The 15,025-nt window shown below is 35.1% G+C and overlaps 1 protein-coding gene and 1 non-coding gene across 2 annotated transcripts; both read right to left on the bottom strand.

Moving 5' to 3' along the window:
• Positions 1 to 1,377: 1,377 nt before the first annotated feature.
• Positions 1,378 to 1,449, bottom strand: TRNAP-AGG (transfer RNA proline (anticodon AGG)). The gene has a single exon. It is a non-coding gene; the product is annotated as a tRNA-Pro (tRNA).
• A 168-nt stretch (positions 1,450 to 1,617) lies between these two features.
• Positions 1,618 to 7,533, bottom strand: LOC112710754 (importin subunit alpha-2). The gene is made up of 11 exons (XM_025763152.3): positions 7,055 to 7,533; positions 6,694 to 6,790; positions 6,491 to 6,582; positions 5,922 to 6,053; positions 5,384 to 5,569; positions 4,582 to 4,745; positions 4,398 to 4,476; positions 3,609 to 3,737; positions 2,842 to 2,969; positions 2,344 to 2,743; positions 1,618 to 2,206 (listed from the first exon to the last, which is right to left on the bottom strand). The coding sequence occupies exons 1-10, from the start codon at positions 7,268 to 7,270 to the stop codon at positions 2,371 to 2,373; spliced, it is 1,596 nt and encodes a 531-aa protein (XP_025618937.1). The 5' UTR covers positions 7,271 to 7,533; the 3' UTR covers positions 1,618 to 2,206; positions 2,344 to 2,370.
• Positions 7,534 to 15,025: the final 7,492 nt, after the last annotated feature.

Genomic DNA, 15,025 nt, shown 5'->3' on the forward strand with positions numbered 1-15,025 from the left:
AACTCAGCACACTAAACTAAACCCTAAACATAAAACTTACTTTAAAATAAGAACAACCAAAGAAAAGCTTCTTTAGATTCGAATAAAATTGCACATTGGAGAAACAAATTTCTTCTTCTTCCTCCTCGATACTCTTTCTAGACTGCTTCTATCAGCACTCATTCGATTGCTCCAACTCTCCTCATAAACACCACATCGTTTTTTCACGACTGTATGACGAACTAGAATTTGGAACACCCATGGCCACTGTTGCGGAGTCTTCTCACATGGATGCAAGATGAAAACCACCATCCTTTCAATCCTTCAACAAAGGGGATTTATGGGAGTGCCAAGCAGCGACGACGTTTCACTTGCAAGGAAGGGGTAGTTTGTCTCTGAAATTATTCCAATTGACACGTGACACGTGGCACTTAGCATAGACAGCTCAGCTTCCACCTTACACGTTATACTAGCAACCCATTGGCAACTGGTTACAGGGGGTCGAATGGTTAGGTTATATAGATGGGTGGGGACCTGCTTGAGGTTTAGTGATGATTAGGGGGCAATTTGTCCCACGAAAAAATGGTCAGGGGCCGAAAAGGATATTTTTCCAAATATATTATATAGTATAATTAATTTACTTCCCTACATATGCACGGGTCTCATTCTAGTGTGTGAGAAAAACATAACCAATATCTTTTTGTAAGTTGTAACACTTCTCAAGTTTCTTTTTGTACAAAACTTCAAATCCTAACAATCTATTATCAACGCTCCGGAAAAAAAAACTTTTATATTAGTGATCATTGGTGGATTAATTTTATTTACATACTGAAATCGAATACAATTGACTTTTCAATTATGTGAATTGTTTGTATCAAATTTAATTATGGGACAACATTAAACCCGCTTCAAACTTTTTTGCGATTGAAATAGGACGTTTAAAACGTTAAGAACCAAATTAGCATTCGACCCAAACGTTGAAGAACAAAATAATACTTTATCCTAAATATGTTATACAATTTTACCAATATATTGAAATGAGAAAAAAATATTTTTAAGTGATGTATTTTTATATGTTAATTAAATTATTAAAAATTTAATTAATATACTTCAATTTTAGATATCAAAATATATTCATATTAATTTTTTTATTATTTTCGTACGCTATGTTTTTTTTCCTCACTAGTGGCTACTGAAATTTTCGCCATCCCTCACTGCTACCTCTTGTTTGATTCGGATGTCTCCACTCTCCAGCAACACTAGTACAATACCACTGGCTATGGTGGCAACTAGCAATGACTTTTTATCTATAAATAAAATAGTAAAAAAAAAATTAATAAAGAAGTTAGAACATTATTAGAGTGAGTGACTGCTTATATTAATATGACAAAAAAACCTGGGGCATTCCGAGAATTGAACTCGGGACCTCTCGCACCCTAAGCGAGAATCATACCACTAGACCAAATGCCCTTAATGTCTTGAATTTCGAAAAGAAAAATAATTATCGATATTTTATGACTGTATTTAATAAAACAACTATAAAAAGCTGCTCCTACCTTCCCACTCTATTTAATATTTGATTTTACGAATGACTGTAACAATGAGAAAAGATAAATGAAAAATTCTAAATACAAAATATATAAAATATATATGTATAATTAGGCTGAATGGTATAATCAATGAACCCCACTTTGAGACCGTTAAATAGGGAGGTATTTTGTTGGAGAACCAACAAACGAGATAAGAAACTATGTATGATGTTTTGACACTTGACAGTTGATAATTAAAAAAAATGGTAGCACCAAACTATTTTTCTGCTACTCAAACCAAACTAGAAAGACACAAAAAAACATAACGAAAAAACGCCCATTCGGGGAAACATCAGGGAAAACAAAGACTTCAATGTTTTCTTGTAACTATAATGAAGGACAGACATAATATTTAGCATATTACAAAGGAAAGACCACAAGACTGAACATCAATTCTATGATGATGATTACTTGGCAGAATGAACCCGTAAGTGCAATCTAAAGTGGCAAAAAAAACCATGCCACAACTCATCTGACACCATGTGATATGTAAAACCAGCCAGTGCGAAAACCAAAGCTGGGTCCAGCAATCCTCTATTTACCAAGGATGGACCTTATAGGATGCACACAATGACAGCATTAACTTTACCCCAATTGTTGTCCTGTGGTACTGAACGACTTTAAGCCAGCCAAAATTCCTGCAGTTGACAAACTTCTGAATAATGTCTTGAATATTAAAGAAAACAAGCCACAAACAAATCACCAATATCAATTCTACGGAATATTCAAGGATTTACAGAAATAGGAATGAGGGGAAGCTCAACATAATTGTTACCCAAGAAAAAGCATGAATATCTTCTAATTAAAAGTTGAATCCACCGGGTGGCACAGCAGGACCATCAGAGCCACCAAAGTTAAACCCTGGTTGTGAACCATCCCCTGGAGGCATAGTCTCGTCATCTTCCTCCAACCAGTATGTTTCAAGAATCTTCACTGCCTTTTCATAAATCTCTGTGTTATCATGACTCTGAAGGTTCTCAATTTTCTCCAAACCCTCCGCATCGTCAATCATTTGGGCATATAGATTCACATCACCAATAGTGCCCATATTTTTATCAGCTTCTCCCACCTTCAAGATGTTTTCCAGTCCTTCCAGACAAACTGTCACAATTCTAGGATCGGGACAGATGAGAAGATCGCACAAGGGCTTGATACACCCTTGGCTTACCAAGTACCTGTCAAGCACAATAAATAATCATAACTTGATACTAAAAGTATCATAACAACGCTATAACATCCAGGGGATATTGCAAACAAAAGCTACTCTCCATACTTGATTTGTTCATGAGATCCACCAGATGTAGCATTTGATATAGCCCAAGCAGCCTCTTTCTTGATGTCAAACTCAGCATTTTGAAGCAGGCTGACCAAATGACCAATTATATTAGACTCAATTACAGCCTGTAATTGAAAAACACAAGATCATTCAGAATTAGAAGAGAATATTATGAATTTTAATGGGATGGCAAAAAAAAAAAAAACGTCATAATGGGTACCCACAGGATTACCAGGGAGCTAAATGGAGATCCGCAAAACCACCACAGGGATGGGGATCCATCTTCGGGAATAAATGGGGATGTGAGGGGGGAAGAGGCACTCCCCTCATGGAGACCCATGAAATCCCCGGAAAATGTGAATTACTAAATGCCCCTTAACTTACATTAATTGAATGCTTTGATTTTGGAATGGCATGGATGTAAATGGAGTTTTATGTTATTTTGTTTCAAAGCATGTTAATTTTTATAATGAATGTTATCAATTTTTAGTGTGTACGTTGGATTATGTTGAATTGTGTTGTTATGTTGGATTGATTTATGTTATGATCATTATGTTTGTTTTTTTAGATTTTCTTTAAAAAAAATTCTTCGATTAATGTCCATGAATACCAGTGGATATCTGCCATCCCCGCAGAGACCCGTATGGATGGGGATGGGGGCTGGGGCAGGGTCTCCACCCCCATGGATCCCCATTGTCATCCCTAAATTTTAATTATCAGAACACACAAGTACACAAAAATAAAGAGAGGGGAGCATGCTATACCTGAATCTGCTGTTTATTACCAGCTGTGATGTTTGATATGGTCCAACAAGCTTCCTTCTTGATGCTTTTTTTATAATTATTAGACAACAGATTAAGAAGGCAAGGAAGAGCTTGATGGTTGATGATAACCTATGGAGAAAAGAATCGCATTTAAAAAAACCCGAATAAGTATTGACAAGAACATTTAATTACTGTAACACCAAGTTTAATTAGGCAATTATCGTCAGAAACATGTTTAGATTGAACATGGCAATGTAGTAAATTGAAAGAAAAATTACGAAACCCATTATCTTTCAATGTACTGAATTATACTTTATATAATCGCCAAATCTATCTGAAGAAAAATTTGGAATTCAACTCCAGCAATAACATTACAGTTTGATGCCTGTGACACATCTGTAGGTGAATCAGAAAGAGAGCAAAGCAAGCAGTGACAAGACAAACCAATAAATATTTGATGATCTACGAAGCACATAATTGATAATCAACTGATAAGTCGAATACTTGACCAAAACATTCAAATTCAAAATTGAAAGGAAAAAAAAAGGATAAAAGGTCAATTTTAAAGTGCTCAAGCTCAACAACAACAACAATAACAGAGGGGAAGAGGTGAAATGTTATACGACAGAAATAGTAATGTGGAAAAACATTGGAAGGGAAAAGAAGGGCATCACAATCAATTGAGAAAGGCATGCTGTGTCTATGTCCCTCAATACAGAAAGGCACAGTGAGATAATGTGAGGTACTGATCACAACAAAGGAACTGTGATATATTCTGGAACTTAATACCTGAGTTTGCATATCATCTCCAGTGACAATATTTCCAACTGTACGAAGAGCAGGAATTAGAACTGAAGGGGATGGGTGCCTGGAGAAGAGTTTTTAAAACCAAAAAAGAGAGAAAATAAAAGTCAGGATTTGACAAAAAAATGAGATTGGGTCATTAGACACCAGCCATATGTTTAATACTCACATTAAAAGCTCAACTAGCCGGGGACAGACACCAGCTTCAATCACAGCTTGAATTTTGTCATTTGTACCATCAGAAAGATATGAAAGTGCCCAACAAGCATCTGTCAAGACTTCTTCATCATTTGAATGGATAAGACTAGCAAGGGCAGGAAGAGCAGGTTTCACCTGTTTAAAAGGAAAGTAACTTCAATTAAGTAGAAGAGAGAAATGTTGAAAAACAGAAAATGGATAAACCAATGATGTAGCAAATGGAAACCTCGCAAATAAATTATTTCTGTAGCTGTTACTTAGCCACTAAGACATTTAGTACAAGTGCGATGAAATTAAATATTTGATGATCCATAACAACCATTAACAAAGAAGAATGCTGGCACATACTAGACACATTATGATAGAATTGCAATGAATTGATTTTTTAGAGAAAGGAGAAAAAGCTAAGGGACATTGATCATCAGATCACAAAACCAACTCTAACAAGTAATTAAGTATGCTAGAAGATACAAGAACATTCTAATCAATAGGGTACAAACATGTACATATAGAACTCATTGTGATAAAGGACTGTACTACAACATTTAAAAAGGAACGTAAAGATATGTTCCAAACTTTGATTTCGATGGGGAAGGGACAGAAGAGAAGGGTTTAAAGTATAACACAGACTTAGCTTTACACTTCAAGACCTCCCTTTCCCTCCATTCTCTCCAAAACAAAAACTTGCAAACACATCTAACGACCAGACAATCAATTTTCCAAGACTGAATTATTCAGACAGATTAAGGCACTAAATAAACTCTTTTTTCCACCTGATCAAAAGGAGGCTGTGGCTTGCCCCTGCAGAAGTTTGAAAGTGTCCAGGTAGCATTCGTAAGCATGGAAAGTTTGGCATGTTCATTCAATTGTGCCAACAGAGGAAGCAGTGCACCATGACTAAGTACAAGATCACGGCATCTAGGAGAATCCCCAGCAACATTTCCTAAGGCCCACACTGCCTGGAAACCAAAAACAAGTGGTTAAATCAGAACTTTTAACAAAAGATGCCACGGACAGTTTACATACAAGGTATTGCAGTATTGTTCTACTACATATTAATACTAAATAGTAATGTTCAGCACATTCATTAAGATCCCTCCCCCTTTCTTTGTAGGCATGAGCACATACATAACAACATTGTACCCACAACAAGTATCTTATCAAAATCCAGAGTGCAAGAGAAACAACTGCATTTCATAATCATGATCCATATTTTTAATTTCACAAACATAACAAAAACAACAATTATACGCATGCAACAAGTATATGTTCCCCAAAAAGTAAAGTATGCAATAGCACAAAAAAAGATACCTGTTCACGGACATCATCACTGGGAGAAGCAAGGAGCCTTACAAAAATAGGGACAGCTCCATGATCAATGACCACTTTGGTGTTTTCAGATGTTCCAGAAGCTATATTTGTCAAAGCCCAGGCTGCCTCAAACTAACAACATGCAATGAACATAGTCAATAGAATACATTAGAAGTTAGAAAACATGTCTGGCCAATTGTTTCTACATGTCCATGCTAGATCTTATATGGCACACTAATGATACATTTCACAATTCACATATACGACTGAGGAAAATTTTACTTAAGAAAAGAAATGACATGCAAATTTTGAGTTTATTCATATTTTTAAATAATTTTTAATATTTAATGAAGAAAACAAGACATGAGTGATGGATACATATATGATATTATCAAAATTAAAAGATGAATTATCTTATATAAATTTTCAATTTTTTAATTACATATGCCATCTCTGAATCTTGTAATTTTCAAACTTTAAAGTATCCCATCTGTTCTGCATCCATATACCCTACCTATACTTTCAAGTTAGACTAATCAAACAAAACAAGTTACATGTAGACAACAAACCTGCAACTGCGGAAAGTCATCCCTCGAAAGAAATTCAACAAACCGAGAAACCACACCAGCCTGTATAACCTCCTCAATCGGCGGACAACGCTCTGGAACACGAAAAACATCCAATTAAGTGAACTTATCTCCAAAAAGGGCCCAATAAAACCGCCAGACATAAATGAGGTAGTAGCATAAACTATAAAGACCAAATATCTAACCGATCGAAAGCAACTTCCGGAACTGAGTAGTTGCTTCCAGCTGCAGGCTATTATCATCAGAATAAACACCTGCAACCATCGTAGGTAGGTGTTCTAACTGCACCACCATAAATGTTCAGTGTAAACAAAGTAACACAACTTCTATCAACATTCTTATTAAAACTACTAAAGTCTCCACAGAAAATATAAATATAACAAAATCAGAAGATCAAAACAATTAGATAATCATGAGTGAACAGTTCAACCAAGGTCGCATCCAAGTAAACTAACGATCCTGATTTTCCAGGGATAAAAACGGGAGAAAATTATTATAATGAGGGGAAAAAAAGAGAGTATAGATTGTGGAAAATTGAGAATTGACCTTCTTCTCTAGCACAGTGGATTGTGCGGAAGCGGGAATCTGCTGTGCTTGGAGACCCTCGCGCCGCTTCTTCTGCAAGCTCTCTTCCCTTCGGTTCTTCCTGATCTCCACCATGGTGTCTTCTCGACGCCGGCGACCCTCCTCGGCGTCGACGGCCACCTTATAGCGGCTCCGGCGGACATCGGTCCTTGAATTTCCGGTTGGGCGATACGACATCGTTTGGGAACAAGCAAGAGAAGACTGAACTGAAGCGTACGGCTTCTTGGAGAATAAATAAATAAATAAATAGAATCGAAGAGATTTTGGGTTTATGAATTAAGCAATAGAACTTGGAATTCTTGAAAAATAGGGTTTTCGCTGTTAAACAAATGGCAGGAAGCGGGAGCAGGTGTTTAGAAACAGGAACGACTTAAGTTAGGGTGCAGTTTGTAATTTGCAAGATTCTAAGACAAGACCATTTCCATTAGAAAATTCATGTCAGTCTTTATTTTGTAATAACTATTTTTGCTAACAGTTAATTTTTTAATCTGGTTAGTATTTTAAATTTTATAAATAAAAATAAATAATTTAATAAAAAATTATTTTATAATATATAAAAATTAAATTTATTATTTTATATAAATAAATTTAATTAATTATAATTTAATATAATAATATAAATAATTATTTAATATTGATTAAATATAATTATTTATATTAATAAATTATTAATAGAAATATAATTAATTATTATAATTATTAATAAATATACTATAATTTAATTATTTAATATCATTATTAATAAATTGTTAGTCATACGTGTTTAATTTTGGTTGGCTTCTTTTTGAATAAGTTTAGTTTCTCTGAGCAAGATTTCATTTGCCTCAAAAAATACAACGAACTCAACTTTATTTTCTTCTAACGCTTGGTCTCCACTTTTTGTCAAGAGAAATAGTAAACGGAGCCTTCATTTTATCATCATTAGACATGCTTTAGAAATCTAATTGGTGATCCAACCCTTTTTATTTTTATTGTTAAAATTTTGATAGTGTTTTTTAATAATGTGGAGAGCTAGTGTGTGTGTGTTTTTTATATAGATGCTCATATTTCAGAATTTATTTTTCATATAGAATACCTATAGGTGTTTTTGCTCAATGTTAAAATAGAGTATTTTGCGAGTGTGTGGGTGTAGGGTTAACACGCGGGGGTATGAAGACAGGGTGCCAGTAGGTGGCAATTTTCTGGTAACACGCAGGAGATGTGGTGATGTGGCGGGCTCAGACAGGTGGCAGTGTTGTAGCAACACGCAGGGGGCGTGTTGCCTTAGAATCCTTGAAGCGTTGTAGGGTTTTTGCGCATTTCCAAGGAGCCTGCAGCAACATGGGAGCGTGTTACAGGCGGTCTGCATGTAGGGGACAACACCTCTACTCTGATAACCAGACTCAATGAAGCTCTATAAATTAAATTTATTTGTGACCCATTCATGCATCATTTGTATGCTATAGTGTGTGTCAGTAGTGTAAAAAAATATATGTACCGAGAAAGAAGAAGAAGAGAGTGTTATCAGTGTGTTAGTAGTAATAATGTTTTGTTTAAAGAAAAAAATTATATAAAAAAAATTAGTTTATAATGATTAAAAATGATACGTAATTAGTAGAACATATTATTAATTATTTAGATCATTCAATTTAGGTAAGTTGATAAATTTTATTTTTTATGTATTTAAGTTTTTTTAATTTTTGTTATTGTTAGTATCATATAAAAATATAGTATTATTATTTTTTTGTATTTTACTAATATTTTTGAATAATATTTTTATGTGTTTAATATAATCATATTTTATTTTATATAAATGTGAATATATAATTTTTTTGACTTTTTTTTGTTATAATGGGATTATTTTTTGTATATTTAATAAATAATTTAAATATTAATAACAAAATTTTGATACATAATATTATTAAATTGTATTAGACCACCAAAAACTATAACGGGATTCTAATATAGAATATTGCTCACTTTTTTCAACATATCGTTTTCCATGCTTTGAGAGAGACCGTTCTGAAACTCGATGAACGTCGTGGTAAATGGAACCACAAACGAAAACAGATTCTCACACGCAAAGCTCACTCCCTCATGAGTATTTTGTATAATTTTTAACGTTGTGATACACCACCAAATTTGTGGTACCCTCTATTATACTAGCAACACATTCAAAGAACTCTCTTCTTCGCAATAAAATGTTACCGAACTTTGCCTTATATAGAGAGAGCACTCAGTATGCCCTCCATGTGTTGCATCACCAACCAACCAGATTGAGACACGTGGCAACACGCCCCATGTGCTGACTCATCATGCCCTCCATGTGTTACTTCACTAACCAACGAGAGTAAAACATGTGTCAACACGCCTCCCACATGCAAACTCAACACGCCTTCCACGTGTTGCATCACCAAGCAAGCAGAGTTCGCCACGTGTTGCTGGCAACATACTCCCTGTGTGTTGGAGCTTCCCTCTAACACTTCTACCATTTTGCAAATACACTAACTGCATCCATTTCTAACTAAAATACCAATAATATTTTCATTTTTTAAAAAATTAGCCCCCATATTTGTGGTTTTAAACTTTTTTTATGTCATAAATCTAAATGTCAGATTTGTGATTTTTAATTTTTTTTAAATACAAATTTGAGGGTCAGATTTATATTTTAGTGTTAAAAAAAATTTTAAACATACAAATTAGGCCCTCTAATTTGTTTGAAAGCAAAAAAATTAATCTCATCACAAATCAGACCCTTCAATTTGTGCATTATGGAAATCTGACCCTACGATTTTTCAAATCTGAGAATTCAATTTGTTATTTAAAATAAAATAAAAAATTTTAAATTCATTTCAAAGAAAAATACACCAATTAACCATGATACTGGATTATACATCACTTTTTTTCATTTCTAAAAAAAAAACTAGTCGTGATCAACGCTAAAAATGGTAGTTCAAATATTTAAAGGTTTAACTAATAAAATAATAAAATAATATATTTATGTATAAAATATAAAATAAACAATCAAATTGATCCTAAAAGATTACACGGTCTCTAAGTACTTGTTTGGGCGCCATTAAGTTAATAAAAAAATCTTTTTTTAATAATTTTTTTATTTTTTAACGTGTTTGGTAAATTTCTAATAGTAAAAGTAAAAGCACTAGAAAAATTTTTAAAAAATATCTTTTTTGAGAAATTACAATTTACATCTTTTTTTTAAAAGATCTTTTCTTAAAAAAATATATTTTTCACGTAATAAATAAGCAAAAAAGTACTTTTATATGGCTATACCCAAACATAATTGATAAATAAAATATCTTTTTGTATGAGATATGATAAACCACTATTTCATTGTTTATCTTGTACTAATTTGAGTGGTTTTTATCAAGTCTTGGCACACTTATTCATACTATTTGCATAGTTTTACATTTTTCCTTTCTAACTTTGTGCTATGATTGAGAACATGCTTCTTTGGCATTAAATTTGCTATGTTTAAATCCCCTCTTATTACCATTCGATCCCGTGATATGTGTGTTAAGTGTTTTTAGAGATTACAGGGCAGGAATGGCTTAGAGAATGGAAAAGAAGTATGCAAAAGTGGAAGGGATACAAGAAACTGAAGGAACTGCGTGCTAAAGATGTCCAGCCTGACCTCTTGGTACTAAATCAACCATAACTTGAGCTACAGAGGTCCAAATGACATGGTTCTAGTTGCGTTGAAAAGCTAACATTCGGGGCTTCACAATGATATATAATTTGCCATAGCTTCCCTGAAGATAGGCGACACGCACGCGTGACCTGGAGAAAACTCAATCCACGCGTATGCGTGACTTTGCTGCATGCTGGACGTATCAGAAATCGCTGGGGGCAATTTCTAGGCTATTTTTGATCTAGTTTTTAGCCCAAAAAATACAGATTAGAGGCTATAAAGTGGGAAAATGCATCCATTCATGGGAACAACATTCAATATACACAATTTTAGGTTTTAGATGTAGTTTTCTAGAAAGAGAGGCTCTCTCCTCTCTCTTAGTTTTTAGGATTTAGGATTTCTCTTAGGTTAGGTTTACTTCTTCTTCATTCCAGGTTCAATGTTTCTTTAATTTAGTTTCTCTTCTACTTTTATCTATTCTATGACTTTAGTTCGTTTATTTTCCCAATTTGATTTATGAACTCCATGTTAGATTTGATTTTCTTTATTTAATGCAATTTGAGATATTTCAGATTTATGATTGCTTTCTTCTATTTATGATATAAATAATTTAGATTTTTCCTCCCTTTGCTTTGGTTGAGTAATTGGTGACACTTGAGTTATCAAACTCAGCTATTGAATGAAAATTGGAATTTGCTGATTGATTTGGATCCCTCTAAAACTAGTCTTTCCATAGGAGTTGACTAGGACTTGAGGAATCAAATTGATTAGTCCACTTGACTTTCCTTTATTTAGTAAGGGTTAACTAAGTGGGAGCAATAAATAATTCTCATTACACCTGATAAGGATAACTAGGATAAAATTTTCAGTTCTTACACCTTGCAATGGTTTTCATGATAATTAATTTACTTTATTGTTAATTTATTTCCTTGTTCCCTATTTCAAAAACTCAAAAATATACTTTTCCATAACCAATAATAAATCATACTTCCCTGCAATTCCTTGAGAGGCGACCCGAGGTTTCAATACTTCGGTTATAAATTTTATTGGGTTTGCTTTAGTGACAACAAAAACTTTTGTATGAAAGGATTCTCTGTTGGTTTAGAAACTATACTTACAACGTGAATATTTTTGTGAAATTCTAGATCACGCAAGAATCCGTTCGTCAAAATGGCGCAGTTGCCGGGAAATTGCAAACGTGTGCCTTATTATTGGTTATTGTAAATATTTGTTTTTGCTTGTTTATTTGTTTTTATTTTTGTTTTTAATTTTTTATTAGCTACTATGAATTCTCACCCGTCTGCTTTAAATTTGGTTCCAATGTTGTTGTAAGGAATGGAAACTATAATGAAAATAGGCATCAAGGTTGGAAGAATCAAAGATGGGAGGAGCCACAAGGATTTGATCAACCCTCTTGGCAACAACCCCCTCCAATGCGCTATAACCAACAACCATTCTGTGATGCATACCAAGATAATAGTTATGATGGACCCTTTCGTGGCAACCAACCTCCGCCAAATTACTATGGTCAAGACCCATTCCAGGGAGCGTACCGAGATGATGAATATGGTGGATCCCCTTGTAGTTACCAACAAGCCCCACCATATGCCCATAAACTACCTCCTCAACATAGCTTTGAACCACCATATTCACAAGCCCCCTACTACCAAACACCATCATATGATCCTAACCCTTATCCACCATATCAGCCACCCTATGAGCCATATGAGCCATACATAGATCCACCCCAATTCCAACCCAATTACTCCCAAGAACCACCACCTCCATATACACCACATTCATATCCATCAATCCAAGAGCCTTATGGTCCTACTGATGATATCCAAGCAGAACAAGAGTCAAGGAATCGTCTCAAGGAAACAGTGGATTAATTTCAAGCAACCCTGCGTCAATTAGACCGAGCGGTAAATCGAATAGCACCCGAAGCTTTCATGGCTAAAGAATATCAACTTGAGAACAAGGAATTAAAGTGTGTTGTGCAACAAGTGGAAAAGATGGAGAGTGATGAACCACCACATTCTTAAAGTAAGTTTCCTTGGTGATGAAGATCACGCATTAAGTCCTCCTAGCGATAAATCTACATCCGCAAATGAACTCCTTGAATATGAAGACTCTTCTCTGATTGAGTCTAAGAATGATGTGGAAGCGGAAATTCTTAGAAAAGGGCGGACGGGAGTTGAGTACGCTTTGTCAAGAACGTTGGAGACTTCTCCACCTAGGTTGCCATCTACTCCTTCATTTGAATGGATAAGGCTTGTCTCTATTCGCCTTACCATTCCACCTGAATATGGTATTCTTGAAACGGATGGCCAAATTAGGAGACTTTGTGGCATTAAGCGTAAGAGAAGGATGTTTAGTGGTTGGAGTTGCAAATCAAAACTCATCAAGGTTGATACTTCAAGAGATAGATGTAAGGGCTCAATTGGTGATAATTTGGTTAGATATAAAAGAAGAGTTTGGTACTCCGTAGAGAATTCAGAGTGCTTGCCACTCGGATGGAACCATGATGATCAACTTGAAGACGGGTGTAAAATTAAGATTTAGGATCCCGACATACAAGAAGATCAACTTTGGGAGCTCAAATCTTGTGAAGAACTCCATCAAGGCTTGGGAAATTTACATAGAATAGACAGAGCTTATTGGAAGTCCAAGCATTGGTGGTAGTTTCAAGACGAATTCAAGCACAAGCCACCATGACAAGGAGCTCACAAAATGTCCAACTTAAGGACTTTAACTAAAAGTGCTAGGTTGGAGACAACCCACCATGGTATGATCTTTCATTTTTATTCTTACTTTTTATTTTATTTTCTTTTCATCAGTGTTCATTCATAATTTCTTCATAATCATCTGCATTCTAAATTTTTCATGCATTAAAAGAGGGGGGCAAACCACACGTGCAAGCAGGCCACGCGTGGGCGTCGATGGTAACTTTGCTCCCCCATCCAACGAACAGAAAGTTGTGATGGAATCGGGTGGTGTGGTCTGCGCACGAATCGACCCATGTGTATGTGTCTATGACGCGTGCGCGTCATCTGCCAAAAGGGAACTCCACGCGTACGCGCCAAGCACGCGCACGCGTGGATCAGGAAATCGGTGTAAATAGTATGTTGGACAGAAAGTTGTGCTGCCTCCACGCTGGAACTGTGCTAGAGGCACAAGGTCATCCACGCATACGCGTCCTGACGCGTGTGCGTCCTTTTGCCTCCAAGACCACCCACGCGTATGCGTCGCATGGCGAATACAGTTCTCACGCGCACACGTGCCTTGCGTGCGCATGTCACGTCTCGTTTTTCATTCCCTCCATTTTCTTCTCTCCTTTCTCCTTCTTCCCTCCTCTTTTCTTACCTTCTTCTTCTTCATTTATTCCCCTTCTCATCCTGTTCTTTTCCATTCTATTTTACTTAATTGCATACTTTCATTCATTGCATTTCAATTGTGTGCATGTTTTTATTTTTCCATTAGTGTTATATTTTCTTATTCAACTGTTGCATCTTTTCTTGCATTATTCCGGTGCTTCATGATTTATTTTATTCTGATTGGGTATTATTATTCATAAATTAATACTAATTTTTATAATATTGGTATTCCTTTTGCATTGATATGCACTTATACTATCTTGCATTACCCACACTCTCTCCCCTTGTTGCAACTTTTGCATTGTTGATATGCCATGTGCCTCTACTATTTTCTCACTTGCATGTTGTAGCTACCATGTAATTGAGACCCTCATCATTTGGCATTAATCCACTCATATTTTATTTGTTTCATATCCTTTTTTTGGATACTTTTTTTCTTTTCCTTTTCTTTCAGGATGGCCACCGATAAAGGAAAACAGAAAACTCTTACATGGGGGCAACAGACAAGTCCATCTACACATTCTTTGGAGAGAAAAGCGTTAGTTGGAGCAACCTGTTCACTTGCACATCCAAGCATGTACCGAGGACGGTGCAATCTTTAAGTGTGGAGAGGTCGATACCGACTTCCATGGGTTAGCCATTTCCTGTTTCAACACCAATGCTTTATTTTCCTTGTTAATTGTTGCATTTGCATATTTGTTTGATTTTGTGCATTTAGCTACTACTTGGTTGAAGTAATATTTTCTTTTTCAAGAAACGTTTTATAGCATTTCACTAATTTGAATTAAAATTTTTGTTAAACTTGATTGAAGAAATTTTATTTTGGAACATGGTTTAGAGCTCGAACACACAAAACCCGTGAGATTTTAAGACTATTTGATTGGTTGCATTCTATCAACCAACATTTTATTTTTGGTGTGTGTTTTT

This window comes from Arachis hypogaea, chromosome 9 (genome assembly GCF_003086295.3).
Source record: "Arachis hypogaea cultivar Tifrunner chromosome 9, arahy.Tifrunner.gnm2.J5K5, whole genome shotgun sequence".
Classification (NCBI taxonomy): Eukaryota; Viridiplantae; Streptophyta; class Magnoliopsida; order Fabales; family Fabaceae; genus Arachis; species Arachis hypogaea.